The sequence below is a fragment of the Prionailurus viverrinus genome, chromosome B4 (genome assembly GCF_022837055.1).
Source record: "Prionailurus viverrinus isolate Anna chromosome B4, UM_Priviv_1.0, whole genome shotgun sequence".
Lineage (NCBI taxonomy): Eukaryota > Metazoa > Chordata > Mammalia > Carnivora > Felidae > Prionailurus > Prionailurus viverrinus.
In genome coordinates this window covers 54,080,045-54,097,064 of record NC_062567.1, presented here as the reverse complement: position 1 = coordinate 54,097,064, position 17,020 = coordinate 54,080,045, and the positions used below count along the sequence as shown (strand labels likewise).

Here is a 17,020-nt window from a genome sequence, read left to right as displayed (position 1 = left end):
CACCCAGTGCTCATCCCAAAAGGTGCCCTCCTCAATACCCATCACCCACCCTCCCCTCCCTCCCACCCCCCATCAACCCTCAGTTTGTTCTCAGTTTTTAGAGTCTTTAATATTGTTTATAATGCTGTACATAATCTGTCCCCTGATTCCCTCTCCGGTCCCATTTATCTCTTTTTGTTTACCTGTGTTCTAAAGCAGTGCAGGGACTGGGCTATGATATGACACTCCCATTTGACTGTAAGTCTTCATTAAAATGGTTTTTCTTTCTGCAAGGCTCTCTTTTTCTTCTTTGTTCGGCTAGCCTTCTCTTCATTCAGATTTCAGCTTAAACCTAACTTCTTCCTGGAGGCCATCTTTGATCTCTTAGACTAGGTTTAAGGCACCTATGGTGTAGTGCATAGTGTTATATACTTCCCTATCTTAACAGTCAGTGTATTTTCTACTAATCATTGAATTATCTTTTTTCTTTTTCTCCCATTAAGCTATAAGTTCTGGGGAGACCAAGTCAGCAGATGTAGATTCAGGTATTTTGAAGCCTGAAAAATATAACTTTGGGGTCCTCTTTAAGAATATATGTAATTATGGGGGCACCTGGGTGGCTCAGTCAGTTAAGCATCCAACATCAGCTCAGGCCATGATCTCACAGTTTGTGAGTTTCACCCCTGCATCTGGCTCTGTGCTGACAGCTCAGAGTCTGGGGCCTGCTTCAGATTCTGTGTGTGTGTCTCTCTATGCACCTCCCCTGTTTGTGCTCTGTCTCTCAAAAGTAAATAAACATTAAAAAATATATATTTAATTATTTATTTATAATTATTATTTTAATTATATACACATAATTTAAAATACACTCAAGTGAAAATGAGAGTTTTCATTTATAAAAGAAATCACAACAAAGTAAAAACGCTGACAAATATGAAAGCATATGATACTGTAAACATGCTTCCAGAGGCCCTTCGCAGAATCCCAAAGCTTAAGCTTCATTAAATTCCCAGTAAACACACCTCTACAAGTCAGTCTTCTTTAAAACTCTATTTCTAGTGTTGAGAGCAGTGCTTGATATGTAGCAGATACTCAACAAATATTTTGGAATGGATGTATTAACTTTATTTTCACAAATTAGATTACTAAAAATAGATTTTTTCTATGTTAAAAAATTGTTCTTATAATTATTATTTTTTTATTTTTTGCTATGGTCCTATTTCAAATACCAATAATGTACATGCCTGTTAGCATGTCAGTGGGCTCTAAGCAGAAAGTCTATTGTACTTCTTTACCAAATGGAAAAAAAATTGCATCAAAAATGTATACTCCAATCTTTTAGATTGTATGTATATATATTTGTGTGTGTCTCTATATCTTTATAGAGCACATGTATTAAAACTTTAATGTTGAATTACTAAGATTTTGGTTTTTCAGATATCACCACAAATAAAAACCCTTCAGGGAGAGACCATCTATATTCTGTTTTCTTTATAATATATGTTATAAACATTTATCTCTGAGATAAAGATACCAATATTTTATATAAAACAATGCATAAAATGTTTTCTTTATTCTCAAATCATCCACAAGACACTACTTAAAAGGTTATTTGAATTAAGACAATAACATTGCGTTCAAAAGGTAAGCTATTTGGCTTGCATCTTTAGAGTTGAGTTTGTTAAAATGGAATTAAATTTAGTTAAGTTCCTCTTATGGTAACATTTTAAATTTGCTGAGGGTTGGTAGGCTCATGTCAAGACTGTTAGGGGTGTGTGTGTGTGTGTGTGTGTGTGTGTGTGTGTCTGTGCGTGTGTGTGTGTGTGTGTGTGTGTGTGTTATAAAGTGCAGCCTTCTGATCAATGCACACTTTTTCCTCCCATTTTCCTAAATACATCATGAAAAAAGGATGAGGTTTCCGCCTTAATTGCTTGTGCCTTTTATTCACATTCCTCTCTCAGCCAGAATTGTGAAAAGAGTGTTAGTAAAAGGCTGCACAATAGAGCTTTTCATTAGGCCCCAGCAAGGCACACAAAGGAAGGCTTTTGGAAAGAGTGAATGCAGGAGTTTAATTTGCAGGTGGAGAGTAGATAAAAGGTGCTGACACCTCTATTCTTCTCTTACTTAGGTGACCCTTACCCTGTTCAGCTGATCCCAACTACCATGGCAGCTGCCGCTGCAGCAGCACCAGGCTTAGGCCCGCTCCAACTGCAGGTAAGTCGGGAAACAATGCAGAAGAGACAAAGGTTAAGTAAACAGGCAAAACAGCTATTATCGTGTTAAAGCAAAATAAGGCTGAGTGGTGATATTTGTCTCACTCTTTTTTTGTTTTTGACTTCCCTTGCACTGATTCTCAACCAAAAGTTGAGTGGTTGACTCTTTTAATTTGTGGCCCTGTTTTCTGTACTAAAGAGAGCTTATTATACATTTTTATCGCCTGGTATGATTTAACAAAACGGTCTCAGGTTTTGCTTTGATTACTGTGTAACATAGTTTCATCACAGACTGGTCCTCATCAAGATAAAAAGAACAAAACTGTCAAAGACATTCACACAGATACTTATGAATCAAGGCAACTTAACAGAAATTACATTTTAAAAAATGTTCAAGACACCCAATATTTTTGACTCTGTAGGTCTTTTTATTCTCCTGCTAATGCCAACTCAGTTGGGCAAGCAAAGAGAAATAAACCAAATAAGCGAGCGCCTAAATGAGCACAACTTTATCCAGGCATTCCAATTAAGACCTTTTTAGCCCTGAAGAATACATATTCCCATATATTCAAGAATGTCAGTGATAACTTTACCAGATGTCCAAGTGATTTTAGAAATTTTGTCTCCGGAGTTGAAAAGAATATCAATAATATTATATTAAAGATATCTTTCATTAACTATTTAAATCTTTAAATCAGCATCCCTCAAAATCTTCCCTAGCTTCTGTTGTTATGGACTTCATAGTTATGCAATTAATGAGGATAACAAACCATCTAATAATAGAATCAATCACCCCTGTGAGAATTGTGTATTTTCCTTTGCCTGAGAGACACAGTATATCTGTAAACCCAGATATATACCAGTTGTGCTTAATAAACTTAACTTGTATGCACAATAATGCATTGTCATGATAGATGATCTTAACCTATAAGGAAGAATAGAGTTTTATATTGTAGCATTAAGAGACAAATATATCTGGCCAGCACTGGGGATTGTCAGAAGACCTGACGGGTTTCTGAAAAATCAGTTGAATCTCACAGGAAGAACACAGGAGGAGCTGAGACATACTATGTTCTACAGAGGTTAATAACAGTCATTCCTAATCTACCTTTTCCACAAAAAGCTACAGTGTGAGTAAGTGTTTCTTTGAGCTGGAAGTATCTTGGGAAGTGTTAGAGCCAAGGAGACAATAAAAGTAGCATAACACTTGTTATCCTTTGAAATGGCATCCGGAAATAATGACAATATGGGAAAGTGGTTGTAATCAGTAAAACTTAAAAAGAGTAGTGAAATTAAAGGAAGAGGGAAGCATATCTGGAAATATATTTGAATGTAGAAATAGGAGTTTTGGAGATTTCTGATGTCCATTTTAAAAGTAAGTTAGACATTCTTGTCTCCTTTCACCCTTGGGTTAATGGTGAGAGGAAGCCGGGGCAAGTATGTTTCACTGTAGGATTCTAGTAGAAAGTAGCTTTGTTAGGCAACAATCCAAACTTCTCTTCCTACAGAGATGGTATTAAAGTATTTGAAATTCTTTTATTTCCATCCTTATAATACATCAGATTCCCCTAAAATATCAAGATCTAAAAAAATCGTTTTCAGAACGAGGAAAAGACACCAAATGTATTTGCTCTTGCTTTCACTATAATTTAATCTATAAGTAGAATAAAGATCTTTTTTATATAAGTGACATTGTACCCATTAACATATATGAGTTTTAGTTAGGATCTCAGTAAACCAATACTGTGGTATAACAGGAAAATTAATAATCCAAAACTCTTTTGTGGTAAGCCACTAGCTACTAGTAAAACACATACAGGAGGACCTGGGTAGCTCCGTTGGTTAGGCATCCGACTTTTGGTCAGGTCAGGATCTTGCTGTTCATGAGTTCGAGCCCCTCATCAGGCTCTGCACTGACAGTGTGGAGCCAGCTTGAGATTCTCTCATCTTCCTTTCTCTTCCCCTCCCCCACTTGTGCTTTCTCTCCCTCTTCTCTCTTCCTCTCTCAAAAATAAATGAGTAAAATTTAAAAAAATAAACACATACACATAAACACACATGCAAATTTTTTACTCATGATTTAAAAATGCTACTCAAATGCAAACACATTTCAAACTCATGACATTTGCTAACTCAGTAACCTGCTAACCAAATTATAACAAAAATGCTGATGAATTGGCACTTCTACAAATACTCTCTATGCATCACACTGCTGAAAGAAGTAGCCCGATTCATAAGGGCAGTTATCTATTTCAGACTGCATGTCAATTTCATCCCTCTTTACACAGATATATGTTAATTCAAGCCTCTCATTTTGAACATCTAGATCTAAGAAGGGCCCTATAAATGTATTCCTACTCATGATTGACTTTGCCTACCATTTGTGTTTTCTTTTGAAACAATCTTTTCCTGTCATTGTTCATACTTGGATGACATAGAGTAGAACCACAAATCCAGGATCTTCCTTAAAGAAAGAATGAAGAGTACAGTTATTTTAAAAGATGAGCAAGAGGACGTGTTTTAAATGCAGCCACTTTTTATTACTTAAATATTATTTCATGTTCCTGGATAAAATAATGAAGTTCTAGCCATGTAATAAAATACACCTTATATTTTAAAATCACCTTACTATATACTTTAGGAGCAGTTGAAATAGTCTAAGCATTGTGATGTATTTATTTTTTATAGAGCAAAAAGTGGCTTAATCTGGATTATGTAATTAACATGTTGTGCCAAGGGACTATTTTATTTATTTATTTTACAGTAAGATATCATTCTGTTTCTTCTGCCTTTAAAGTCTTTCCCGAACCTCAGATCCATATAGGCAACTATTTTTGACTGTCAAGAGGAAATATATAGGTGTTTACAGACAGTATAAGCTGAATACCAAATGTAACTTACCAGTTCTCTTTCTTGGCCCGAGACCTGCTCATTCTCTGGTCCTAGCAAATGGCTCCACTCCATCTTTGCTCAATATGGAAACATGAGAGTTATCCTTGTCTCCTCTTCCTCTACATCTGTTCATTCATTGTCTATGCATTCCACCTAATAAATACAGCAAGGATCCATCCATTTTTTTTCCATCATACCTATTATTACCCTTCTGGTCAGGCTCCCCTCATTTGTTGCCTAATTTACCACAATAGCTCCTGCACTGGTCTTCTGTCTTCATCTTACCCCCTCCGATGCTCTCTCTACTCGATCAGAATAATCTTTCTGATTTTAGAAAATCTGATCATGTCCTTCTCTTACTTGTTTTCAAGTTCTCTGGATCTTTACATGTGGTATTTCCTCTTCCTGGAACCCCATTACCCCACACCTTTACCAAGCCAACTCCTATTTCACTCAGATTGCAAGATAGAACATCACTTTCTAAAGAAATATTTCCTTGTCCCCAGGTCTAGATTAATGTAGCTCTTATGTGCTTCAAGAGCACACTGTATTTACCCTCTCATAACACTTGTAGAAAAAGTTTAAATTCTACTTTCTGGCTTCTACCAGATGGCAAAATCTATGAAGACAGTGACTCATCATCATTTACATTAACCAAGTGTTTGAAATATTTTATGAACTCAGTATCTATTATATGAAAGGGTGAAAAATGAATCTTAACATCATAATAAGTTAGGTATCTATCTTGCTCAAAGAACTACTCTGCTTTATGATATTGGAATTAAGCTGAATAGTAATGATTAGTTTTCAATATAAATTAATTTTCATCCTTTAAAAAAGACAGTAGCCAAATTACAAACACCAAAGGTGTCATTGGCTCATGGAAGAAAAAAAAACTAGTAGTTTGAATTCAGTAAGATATATATTGAAATTTTATAATAAAAAAAACTTATTCCCTTTTCATGAAATAACCTTAGGAGAACACTACATGCCTAGCACCATGGTTAGCACTACAGTATTTTCTTTACTTGTATTTAAAAATATATTTTTATGACAGTTTTGCTCCATACCACCTTATTCAATCTGCTCCAACTACACTAAGGGCTTTGCTGTCCCTTGACATGCCAAGGCATGCTCCTAGCTTCCACCTTAGAGTTTTATATTAGCTGTCCCTCTACCTGAAATGCTCTTCCCTCTGCCTGGAAGGCTCATTCTCTCACCTCATTCAAGAATCTGCTCTAATGTCATCTCTCTAAGACACCTACCCTAACTAACCTGTTTCAATCACAAAATAACCCTGCCAGATATACAACATCTTCTATTTCCCTTATTCTTTTTTTTTCCTATAGCACTTGTTATCTTCAAACATCCTATATAAGTTACGTACTATGTTCCTTATTTATTGTCTGTTCCAAATACTCCGTAAGCTTCACCAGAGCAGGGACTGTTATTTTTGTTATTGTTGTTCAATAATGTATCTCAAGTGCTCAGATTAATACCTAGCAAATAGCTGGTACTCAATATATACTTACGAAATGAAAGAAGCTATCATGAGTTAAGGGTAATAATCATTTTAATAATATAACAAGGCAGTATGTCATTAATTTCTGGAACAAATGTTATTAATTTAAAGACCTGGGAACTTTATATTTTTCAGCCCCTATTAGGAGATTCTCAGTATATGAGAAATCCCTAACTCTATCTCTCCTGCTCTTTCTTCCCTTTATCTCATCATAGCCATGGTCTGCTACAAAGAGAATGTGTTTTAGCATTTCCTGAAATTTATGTTATTCCTTTAAAGTAATTAGAATTTATACACACAAAAACAGACCAAACAACTTAACATTAGATTATTCTTGTATGGTTTGTCAATGTATGTACAGACATACATAAGAATATGAACTGCTGGAGGTACTTTGACTCAATATGGCGCACCTTGCCACACAAAACTAAAGTAAGTGATTTCCAGATAATAGAAGAGTGTATTATCAAAATAGTAACTATCTAATTAACAATATCATATTCTGGGTTTACCCTTTTATGTTTCTCCCTCCCTTTCTTTCTCTCTCTCTTTTTTTTCTTTCCTCTTCCTCTTCAAACTACCTGTATTTTTCTTTCAAGAGCCAATGATGCTTTTGGTATTTATCTTCCTGATATTGTCTCTTTTCGGGGGGGGGGGGGTTCATGTATGTAGAAAACTAATATAGCTTCATTTCAGTTTCAAAAAGTGAGGATAATTATTTAAGCCAAATAAAGTTACACTTTGAATCTTTTGGATGTTTGGACTGGTTAAAATCAGCTAAGCGAATCATCTATTTCTAATTAATGAAACCAAATAATGGCAACAGTGCATCTGACATTCATTCCTCATATTCATTGTCATTAATTTGCATTTTACTTAATGGACATCATGAATTTTTTAACAGTAATAGTTATAATGTAGTGTACTATTTCTATTTTTTAGCTAGGCTTCTATGACTTGAAATTAGAAGGCAATATTTATCCATTTATTTCTCACTTTATAAATACCGTATTTTTGTTGGCCAAAAGATGGTTGCCACCTGTTCTACCTATAGGAAGCCAAAAATGTTGACTCCAACCAATGATTAATAGTGATAAGCAAAGGAAAAAACATTGAGATTATCCTTGGATTGTCATATTTTACTCAAAATAAGCAAGTAGCATTCATTCAAGATTTTTTACTGAATTAGTGAAACTTTTTAATGAATTCAGTAGGATCATTTTTTAAATTCATAATGGTATTTTTGGAAGAAAGCCTCAAAATTACAAGTTGCCATAATTGAAATCTCATGGGCTATCATTCCAGTAACTGGTATCATCACTAACATGCATTCTCTGGGGTTGAGAAAATGAGAGGTGTCACGTGATCACGTTAGAGAATGAAACATACAAAATATCAACGGAAATCAGTCTTTTTTCATAGCTATCAAAGGTGCATGCAAGTCCTAGTGGAAATGGCTTAAGCTTCTGTGTGACAGACAGTAACATCAAGGCAGACATGGATAAAAAACTGAAGTTCATCTTTTTATCAACCTCCTGCCAGTCTCCGAAGGAGCTCAATAATTATGACAGGACACAGATAAATGCTTCCTATTTCCCACAGCACTGTAAGTGACTGAGCATGGCTTTATGTATCTGACCAAGAGAAACACCCAGAAAATCAATAAGGGAGAAATAACCATATGGAGGGGTCTGGATATGAGGAATTTTACCTTCTTATTGAAAGAATTGCTTACAAGGATGGTTTTTCTCTTTACCTACCTACACACTGTACTATTCAGCGTAACTTTTAGGTCCTTGTCATGTTCATACAGGGTGAAAAATGCTCTACTGCTCCTCATTTCAGTTGCAACCCTGGTGCGCTGTTTGCTGTTGGACTTCTGTCTGCATGAGTGAGATTTCTTGCAGGTTAGAAGAGTGAATTCCCTCTTTGCGTCTCCCTTCGACCCTGAGCCTGCAGGGCAGACAGACAGAAGCACACATATGATTAATACAGCACAGCTGCAAGTGTGAGTCATTTGCATATGTATTAATAGAGGCAAAAAACCCAACAATTAAATTATATAGAGACATCCTGCATACTAAAGAACATATGCAAATAGGCCTGAAAAAGTGCAGCCAACATTTTCTCTGACTTTTCCAAGCCCATATGGGCTAGAGTCAGAACCCAGCAGTGTTCAAGAATCTCCTTTAAGGAAGAACCTGGTAGGAACTACTTTCATACTTATTACCACCCCTAGGGTTCCCGGGAGCTGTTTTGACATTTGGACAATGGAGACAGTACAAGCAGTGTCTTTTTCATGCTATTTCTGTATTTTCTTGTTTCCAGCAGCTTCATGGTGTGTCATTACATGCTAACAGAAACATCAGTACATGTGTGCTTTTCCATAGTACCCGTTTTTATCATAATAGCCAATCAAATAAATGCTAAAATTTGCATTGTATTTGAAGTCCTATCATCACCCTACACTAAAGTAATACAACTATCGTCAGTGCCAGATTTTCTGGTCACAAGTCAGTCAATGCCCATTACTTGATGGCATTCTGTGTTCTCTTAATCAAAACATACGTAGGTTACTCTGACATGTTTTGTGGCTAATTACCATACGTAAAAGGATTGTGAGGCTCAAGGCCAACAGTAAATTATCCATTCCTAGGACTGGATAATTTAATACAATATCAATGTATTAAAATTTTAAAAAGTGTACAGGTTTTTCATTTTATTGAAAAAACAGAAACTACTCAATTTTCTAGTCGTGGCTATATCTATGTAAGAAAGAGCAACTAACATTTTTCAGATTCACAGATTGTATTTATACAAGAAATTTATTCTTCAACCTAATTGTCAATTGACCTTATATTATGAGTATTCTTTAATTATTCAAGGAAACTTTTATGAAGACAAATTCAACGTTAAGAGTAGTATTTCACATAATTGCCTTGATAGGACCGATAAGAATCTTGAACCTAAAGAACCCTGATGAAGACAGATGCCTCTTAGGAGGAGCAAATGCTGAGGTTTGTTGGTACCAGAAAACTGTTGAATAATATCCATTCTTTGCCATGGTGAAGTCTCAAATGGCGCAACTGGAACATGTAAATTGCATTACCTACAACTGGTAAACATAGGACAGAAGTCTGTAGTTAATATATGCAGAAAAATTTAGTCTCTTAGCAGAGGATAATTAGGAAACAGAAAGACTAAAGGAAAAAATTTTATTATATTAAGGCATTGTCTTTGGATTAATATTTTAAAAGGCACTGTTGCCTAATGAGAGGCATTGTGACATAATGGTTGAAAATGTGGTACCTGCAGCCATCCATGACTTAAAGAACTATTATTCTGTTATTCACCAGCTCTGTGACTTTGGACAAGTTACCTAACTTCTCCATGCCTTAATTTTTTGTCTGTATAATGTAGGCATAAATGATATCTTTTTGTGAGGATTAAATGAGGTAATACATATAAAGTGTGCAAAGCAACAAAAGTGTTAATTTCAGTTTATCAAATATTATGTGCTAGGTAATAGTAAATGCTTGGTATTATTAGTTGTTTAATAACTGTTATTCACTGAAATTAAAACTATTTCTTTTTTTTTAATGTGTATTTATTTTGAGGGGAGGTGGACACAGAGAGAAGGGGAGAGAGAATCCCAAGCAGGCTCCACACTGTCAGGGCTCAATCCTGTGACTCTGGGATCATGAGCTGAGCCTAAATCAAGAGTCTGATGTTTAACCCACTGAGCCACCTAGGCACCCCTAAAACTATCGCTAAAAGGAAATCTCACAAATTAGGATTTGGCAGACTTATCTTATGTGCATTCACTTTGCAGGTCAGCAGGTAAAGCAAGTTAGTAAAATTGAGGCATATCATCCTATTTATGAGGAAATACTTACATTCCCCTGTGTGGTACAATTTTAAGACCCATCACAAGAATCTATGGGAAGCAATGAGTTTGCTTATCCCACCAAAATATAAGAAGTTACTTGGAGCATAATGTTCTGTATTTTGCTGTTACTCACTCTTTGTCTCAATATTTATATCTATAAAATAAGAATAATGCCTGCGGCACCTGGGTGGCTCAGTCGGTTAAGCGTCTGACTTCGGCTCAGGTCATGATCTTGTGGTTCTTGAGTTCAAGCCCTGCGTCAGGTTCTGTGCTGACAGCTCAGAACCTGGAGCTTGCTTCAGATTCTGTATCTCCCTCTCTCTCTGCCCCTTCCTAACTCATGCTCTCTCTCTCTCTCTTTCTCTAAAAAATAAACATTAAAAAAGTTAGAAAAAAAAAGAATGCCTCCTGTTGAGTCCTGTTTTTCCATGGGTGTAATGCAAATGGACTGTCTCAATGAGCTGCCCACGCTATTCTAAATAAATACCTTATACTATTTAAAATAAGTTATTTACATAGATGCCTTTAATGTAATATGCAGTTTTAGATAAATAATATAAAAAAGATTTTCTGGTATCACCCTTCAAAAGTCATATCTCTTTTTTGAGGTATATTGATAGAATATTTATTCTTATTCTAGAGTAAGAATACTCTTACTCTTATTCTACTCCTCTGTTGTCTATATATAGATACGAAACTATTTCTCTTATAAATCTGAGAAAATTTATAAACTTTGTATGACTTTCTTTAAAGAAAAAATTCCTTTGGTTTCAAACTTGAATGTGGAAGCAAATTATTTTTATAAACCCCATAGTATCCTAAAAATTTTATTTACTCAGAAAATATTTATTCTTTGTAAGCTCTTCAGCTAAGCATGTTAAGGAATGCAAAGATGAGTCAATTAAGAATCCTTAATGGATTATCGAGAAGCCTGAAATTTAAAAGAATGAATGCCGTGTGAAAGTGGAGTAAAACTTGAAGAAAGTCATAAAACCTCCTTTCCTATCAAGTATATTCGAAATGGAAAGGACCTCAGAGACCATTCACTGAAAACCATTATTTGAAACTATTCACAGGAATCCAGGCAGCTCCAAGAACCCTAAACGATAACATTCACTTTTGTATGTTTTATAGATCTAGTTATACAGGCTAAGATTGTTTGAATGAAAGAATCTGCTGCTAAAACAAAATTTTAAAACCATTCTTTTAGTCCACATCCATAATTTTATTGATGATGCCATTTGGACTCTAAGTGGTGACCTGGCTAAATCCAATTATTAGCAGAAGTGTACCACCTGGGATCCTAGCAACTGAAAGCTAAATCTAGCTTGTTCCCATTTTACCATGGTATCCTTAAAAATAAACTCATATATTCATATATATTATTTTAAGTAGGTTTTTTTTTGTATAAAAGGGGGAGAAAAATGGCTGTTTTTGCTTTTAGACTATTAAATTAAGGATGAATAAAACAATGGGTAGGATTTGCATACTAGTAACAATGACAACCTTCTGAATTGCTTTCATTTTGCTGAGTTCAGTGATTGTGCTCTGTGAATTAATTCTTTTGTGAAAAGCTATTGAAAGATCAAGGAATTTAGAAAACAAAACAACAGAGAAGCATGCTGTTTCATATCTATTTGTTCTTAGAAGGTTCAAAGTGGGATTGTTTATATCACAAGTCTTGTTGATATTTTATTTGCTTCTCAGAAGAAAGATAGTATTCAAAGATGATTATATAATCATGCAGATAAGATTTTGTAGTCATGAAAGAACTGTTCTGAGAGAGAGACCAAGGAGAAAAATCACATTACAATATTGAGCTGTGTGTGGTTGGCAAATGTCTTCAGGAGACTTGAAAATAGAGCCCTATTTGCTTCCTTCAGATGAAAAACTGAGGCCAGTCCCATATATTTCAAATTTGCTGTTTCCTGTGGAAGTTTCTCAATATTGTCCTGCCAAACTGAGGGCATGCAAAGAAAGGTGAGGAGGGTGGGAAATGAACCCTTAATAATTTCATATTTCTTAATCCTGACCTTTACTTTAATGTCATACTCCTTTTCTTACCTAGCTACTGTTTGGATAAAGGAGGTAGACAGGAAGAAATGGAGGAATAGATTCAAAGTATGCTCGTGGATGATTTGCCACGATGAGCATTGGGCCAGCATAATTAATGCCTCCAACATGAACATTACAACAGCAGTCTCTTCCTTTTCCCATTATCAAAACTTCTTCAACATAGAATGGAAAAAAAAGTAATAGCGATAGTGAAAATTGCAATCACTTCCTTTTAGGAATGAGGCAGAACTATATAGCAAATGTTGTCCATCTATGGTAGTTGCTTTAAGATAAGTTTCCATTGGAATTTTATACTGTGCCCTACAACTCCAGCCACTTCAAGTACGTGCTCAAAATATTTTTCATATGACTAGTTTCCCTCTATCCCTCTAAATTAGCTCTTTAGTTGTAAAGGAATCTTAAGTTATTATAAACCATGCACCTAAAACATTTGATTAACATAGAAGTTATGCCAAGACACTTAACCAAACAATAAAAAAAAAAAAAGCTAGGCCCTATGTGTCTTCATTTTTATTCCTTCTTCATTTGATTCATCTTTTATCTGGTTTATTTCCAGAGCAATTTTAAACTTAGATGTTTTAGTGTCACCTTAGACACAGGCTAGCATCAAATACATTATGAAACCATAAAGTATCCTGTCATAGATTCAATCTTTGCTTTGTAACTATTTAGTAGTATGCGGCATAGTAACTAGTTAGATGACTTGAATGGCTTTAGCTGTTTTTCCTCCTTTTTGTTAAACGTATTCCCCAAACTTGATTTAAATATTTTTAACTATTTAAATAAATCTAACAAATAAATAATATGCAAATGTTATATACTATATAATGAATTATGGGCTTTTGTTTTATGAGACACCTTGTTTGTGTGTCTGTGGTCAAGGTACTCAATACCTTAGTCTTAGTTTCTTCACATGTGAAATTTGCTAATATTCTTCCTGCATGGCAAAGCTAGTGTAAGGTTTAAATGAGATGCTGAATACAAAATGTTTAGTATAGCATAACCTGTCAGCCATCATTAGCTGCTGTCATCCTCATTATTATCTCCTAGGTTCAAGTACTTACCCTTGTCAGAAAAGAGCCTAACAAATTATTTTGTAATTTAAGCCAGAAAGTAATTGTCTAGGATATAGCAATTATGTCTTACAGTACAAGGAGTATGGTTATTGTAGAAATCCATCTTATTCAAGTACTTGATGCAAGCAGAATGTCTTTACGAAAATAAAATACGTTTTTAAAATAATCTTTCTTATACATGTAAGACTACAAGAAACCTATGTTTCAGTTCTTCCTAAAAATAAATAGAATCTATCTCTCTAATGTTTTCATTCCACGTGAGTTACTAGAGCTTTTATGGCATTGGCAATCATTTGGGAAAGGAACGAGCTTTTCCTTTTGAAGGGATGTGCTACTGGAAAGTTGTAGTGTTTGTTACAATGAAGAGAGTTTTACAACATGGAGAGTTAGGGCATAAGAATAGTTAGGGCATAGAAAAGGCAGCCAAAGTAGCTTATCTAACCATCATTATCCCTCTAACGACCCAAATTGTTCAACAAATAAGGGTTCTAGTCTCGCCTGCCTTTGAAGTGATGTAGGAGTCTGGTCTTGAATCATTTAATCTGTTATGACTCAAGTTTTCTTATTTGTAAAATGCATATTACTGTCCTACCTCTAGCTGTCCTACCTATATATAATGGAGGAAGGAAAAAAATGAAGCAAAAAAGGGACTAGTGAAAGTAACCAGTAGCCCCAGAAATCCCCAGAAGGAGCCTTTGCACCTTACAAGTGGACTTCTCTGATTTATGGACACGTTTATTCATATGCTGTCAAGGAAAACATGAGACAAGGGTAATGATGCAATTATTGATCTGAGACGTTCAAAAGAAATGCTTTACACACTTGAAAATAATCAAGCTAGCTCTGAAGATCCGATTAGGCAAGAAAGTTTTATTTATTCCTATTAGGTAGCTCCATGGAATGAGAAGATAGATGAGCAGGTCAGACCAGGACTAGATTGCCCAATAGACAACCTAACAGCATACTTAAACACAAGAAAGGAAGAGCTATCTAGATATAAATAAATAACAATTTCACATAAAATAACTTCATGGCAGTAATCAGAATACTGTCATTTTTTAATTACAGTCACGGTGTTTGGACACTACCAACTTTTTTTGTCCTTAGGGCTGCTAAAGGTTTTAAAATAGGAACATCAGGGCGCCTGGGTGGCTCAGTCAGTTGGGTGGCTGACTTCGGGTCAGGTCATGATCTCGCAGTCCGTGAGTTCGAGCCCCGCATCGGGCTCTGTGCTGACAGCTTGGAACCCAGAGCCTGTTTCCGATTCTGTGTCTCCCTCTCTCTGACCCTCCTCCATTCATGCTCTGTCTCTCTCTGTCTCAAAAATAAATAAACGTTAAAAAAATTTTTTTTTAATCTGTTTTTTTTTGGGGAGGGGGTCACGCCTGGGTGGCTCAGTCGGTTAAGCGTCAGACTTCGTTCGGCTAAGGTCATGATCTCGCGGTCCGTGAGTTCGAGCCCTGCATCAGGCTCTGTGCTGACCGCTCAGAGCCTGGAGCCTGTTTCAGATTCTGTGTCTCCCTCTCTCTCTGACCCTCCCCCAGTCATGCTCTGTCTCTCTCTCTCTCTCTCAAAAATAAATAAACGTTAAAAAATAATTTTTAATTAAAAAAAAAATAGGAACATAATTCTAAAAATCAACCTTTCTGGGGGGCCTGGGTGGTTCAGTCAAGTGAGTGTCCTACTCTTGATTTAAGCTCAGGTCATGATCTTCTGGTACATGGGATTGAACCCCACATCAGGCTCTCCACTGACAGTGCGGAGCCTGCTTGGGATGGTCTCTCTTTTTCTCTCTCTCTCTCAGAATAAATAAATAAATATTTTTTAAAAGTTAAAAATTGACCTTTCTGTTCCTGTTTGTCGGAAATCTTTCTCTTTGTTTTTACTTTTGTGTCTCCTTTTTTTTCCCTCTTCACTTAACTTTTCCTATGTTCTTAGCTGCCCTCCTGTGTTAATCCTTCTTTACCTCTTTCTTCCCCTCTTCTCTTTTCTTCAGGTCTTTTCTCTTCTCTTGTTTGTCAAGATCTGAGGCTGTAACCACTTTTTTATTCTCCCACAACAGTGAAAAAGTGGGGAAATTATCTTTTTTGGATGTATTTGCTTGTTGACTAAATAATTACAGGAGTAATCCAGATATGAGCAGAGGAGTCAGAAATTGGAATTAGGAATATTCAAATGGCAAGGATGGAAACTATCAGAGGAAAGTATATCTGGGCCTTTTTTCTTTTGCTCTAAATAGAATTCATAACATTCTAAATGATCTCAGAAGATCCTAGCCTATTCATTTTCTCTATTAATAAAACCAAATATGTCAATGATACAGGCTTCCATTCAGACCAGAACACCAACAGTTGAAACAGTCCTGTTTTTACCCACTCTCCCATTAGAATTGGTATGTTTTCAAACTATGCTTCATAGATTGGGAAAGAAGCGTGAGTTCTCTTGGAAAGGAAACATGTAGATGTGAAAGCTCTGCTCATTATTTTTATACTAAGAAAGTACAGCACAATTGGTTTCTTAGCATCAGTGGAAATGGAAAGAACTGCTTTTCACCTTGTTTATTTAATAGTCTACTCTCAGTACTTTATACTCCTATTAGCTCAAATGGTGGGTGGTAACCCCTGGCTAGCTGCTCTCCTGCACACTCAAACCATTTGTAATTCATTTTTATACCCATATGGAGATATAGAAAGATCAGGACTTAATTTTATAATGTTTTCAAAAATCTTTGTAATCTACAGTGCTAGCAAATTGTCACTTTTCTTGTCTCTTTCTTGGGAAGGAAGGCCCAAGTGTTTCAGAATTATAAGTCAAAGTTGTTGAATAAGAATCTTTCCATTTTTACATGGTATCTTCAATTGTTTTTTAATTTCTAAAATGAACATCTAGTAAAATTGACTATTTTGGATGCACAATTCTATGAATTTTCACCATCACTCCCACCACCACTACCATCACCACCATGTCAGGAAACAAGACAGCTTCATCACCCCTCAAATTCCCTCATGTTTTTAGCCACCTGGGAAAGAAGTTCTGTCATCGACTGCCCAAGGAGTTGAAACCTAACTGTGACAAGACAGTCAAAGCTAAGAGGAGCAAGCTATCTTCTAGTTCAGCAGGCATCCTTGTAAGCCCACTATTTTAATATGGCTTTCAGCTCTGTCTGCTCTCCTTAATTCCAGCATTTCTTTGTTCATGCTTTGTTCATTTGGATTATTTATTTATTTATTTATTTATTTATTTTGAGATAAATAGAGAACATGAGCAAACAGGGGAAGGGCAGAGAGAGAGAGAATCCCGAGCAGCAGTCTCCACGCTGTCAGGGCAGAGTCCAATGCAGGGCTCAAACTCTTGAACCATGAGATCATGACCT

At 35.7% G+C, this 17,020-nt stretch overlaps 1 protein-coding gene across 9 annotated transcripts in view; it reads left to right on the top strand.

Annotated features, from left to right (window-relative positions):
- The window catches only part of SOX5 (SRY-box transcription factor 5), a 1,014,136-nt gene that overhangs the window by 902,684 nt on the left and 94,432 nt on the right, over positions 1-17,020 (top strand). For all 9 annotated transcript variants that reach the window (XM_047867514.1, XM_047867512.1, XM_047867515.1 and 6 more), the window contains one exon: positions 2,108-2,193. In XM_047867514.1, coding sequence (XP_047723470.1) covers positions 2,108-2,193 — 86 coding nt within the window. The remainder of the gene's footprint in view (positions 1-2,107; positions 2,194-17,020) is intronic.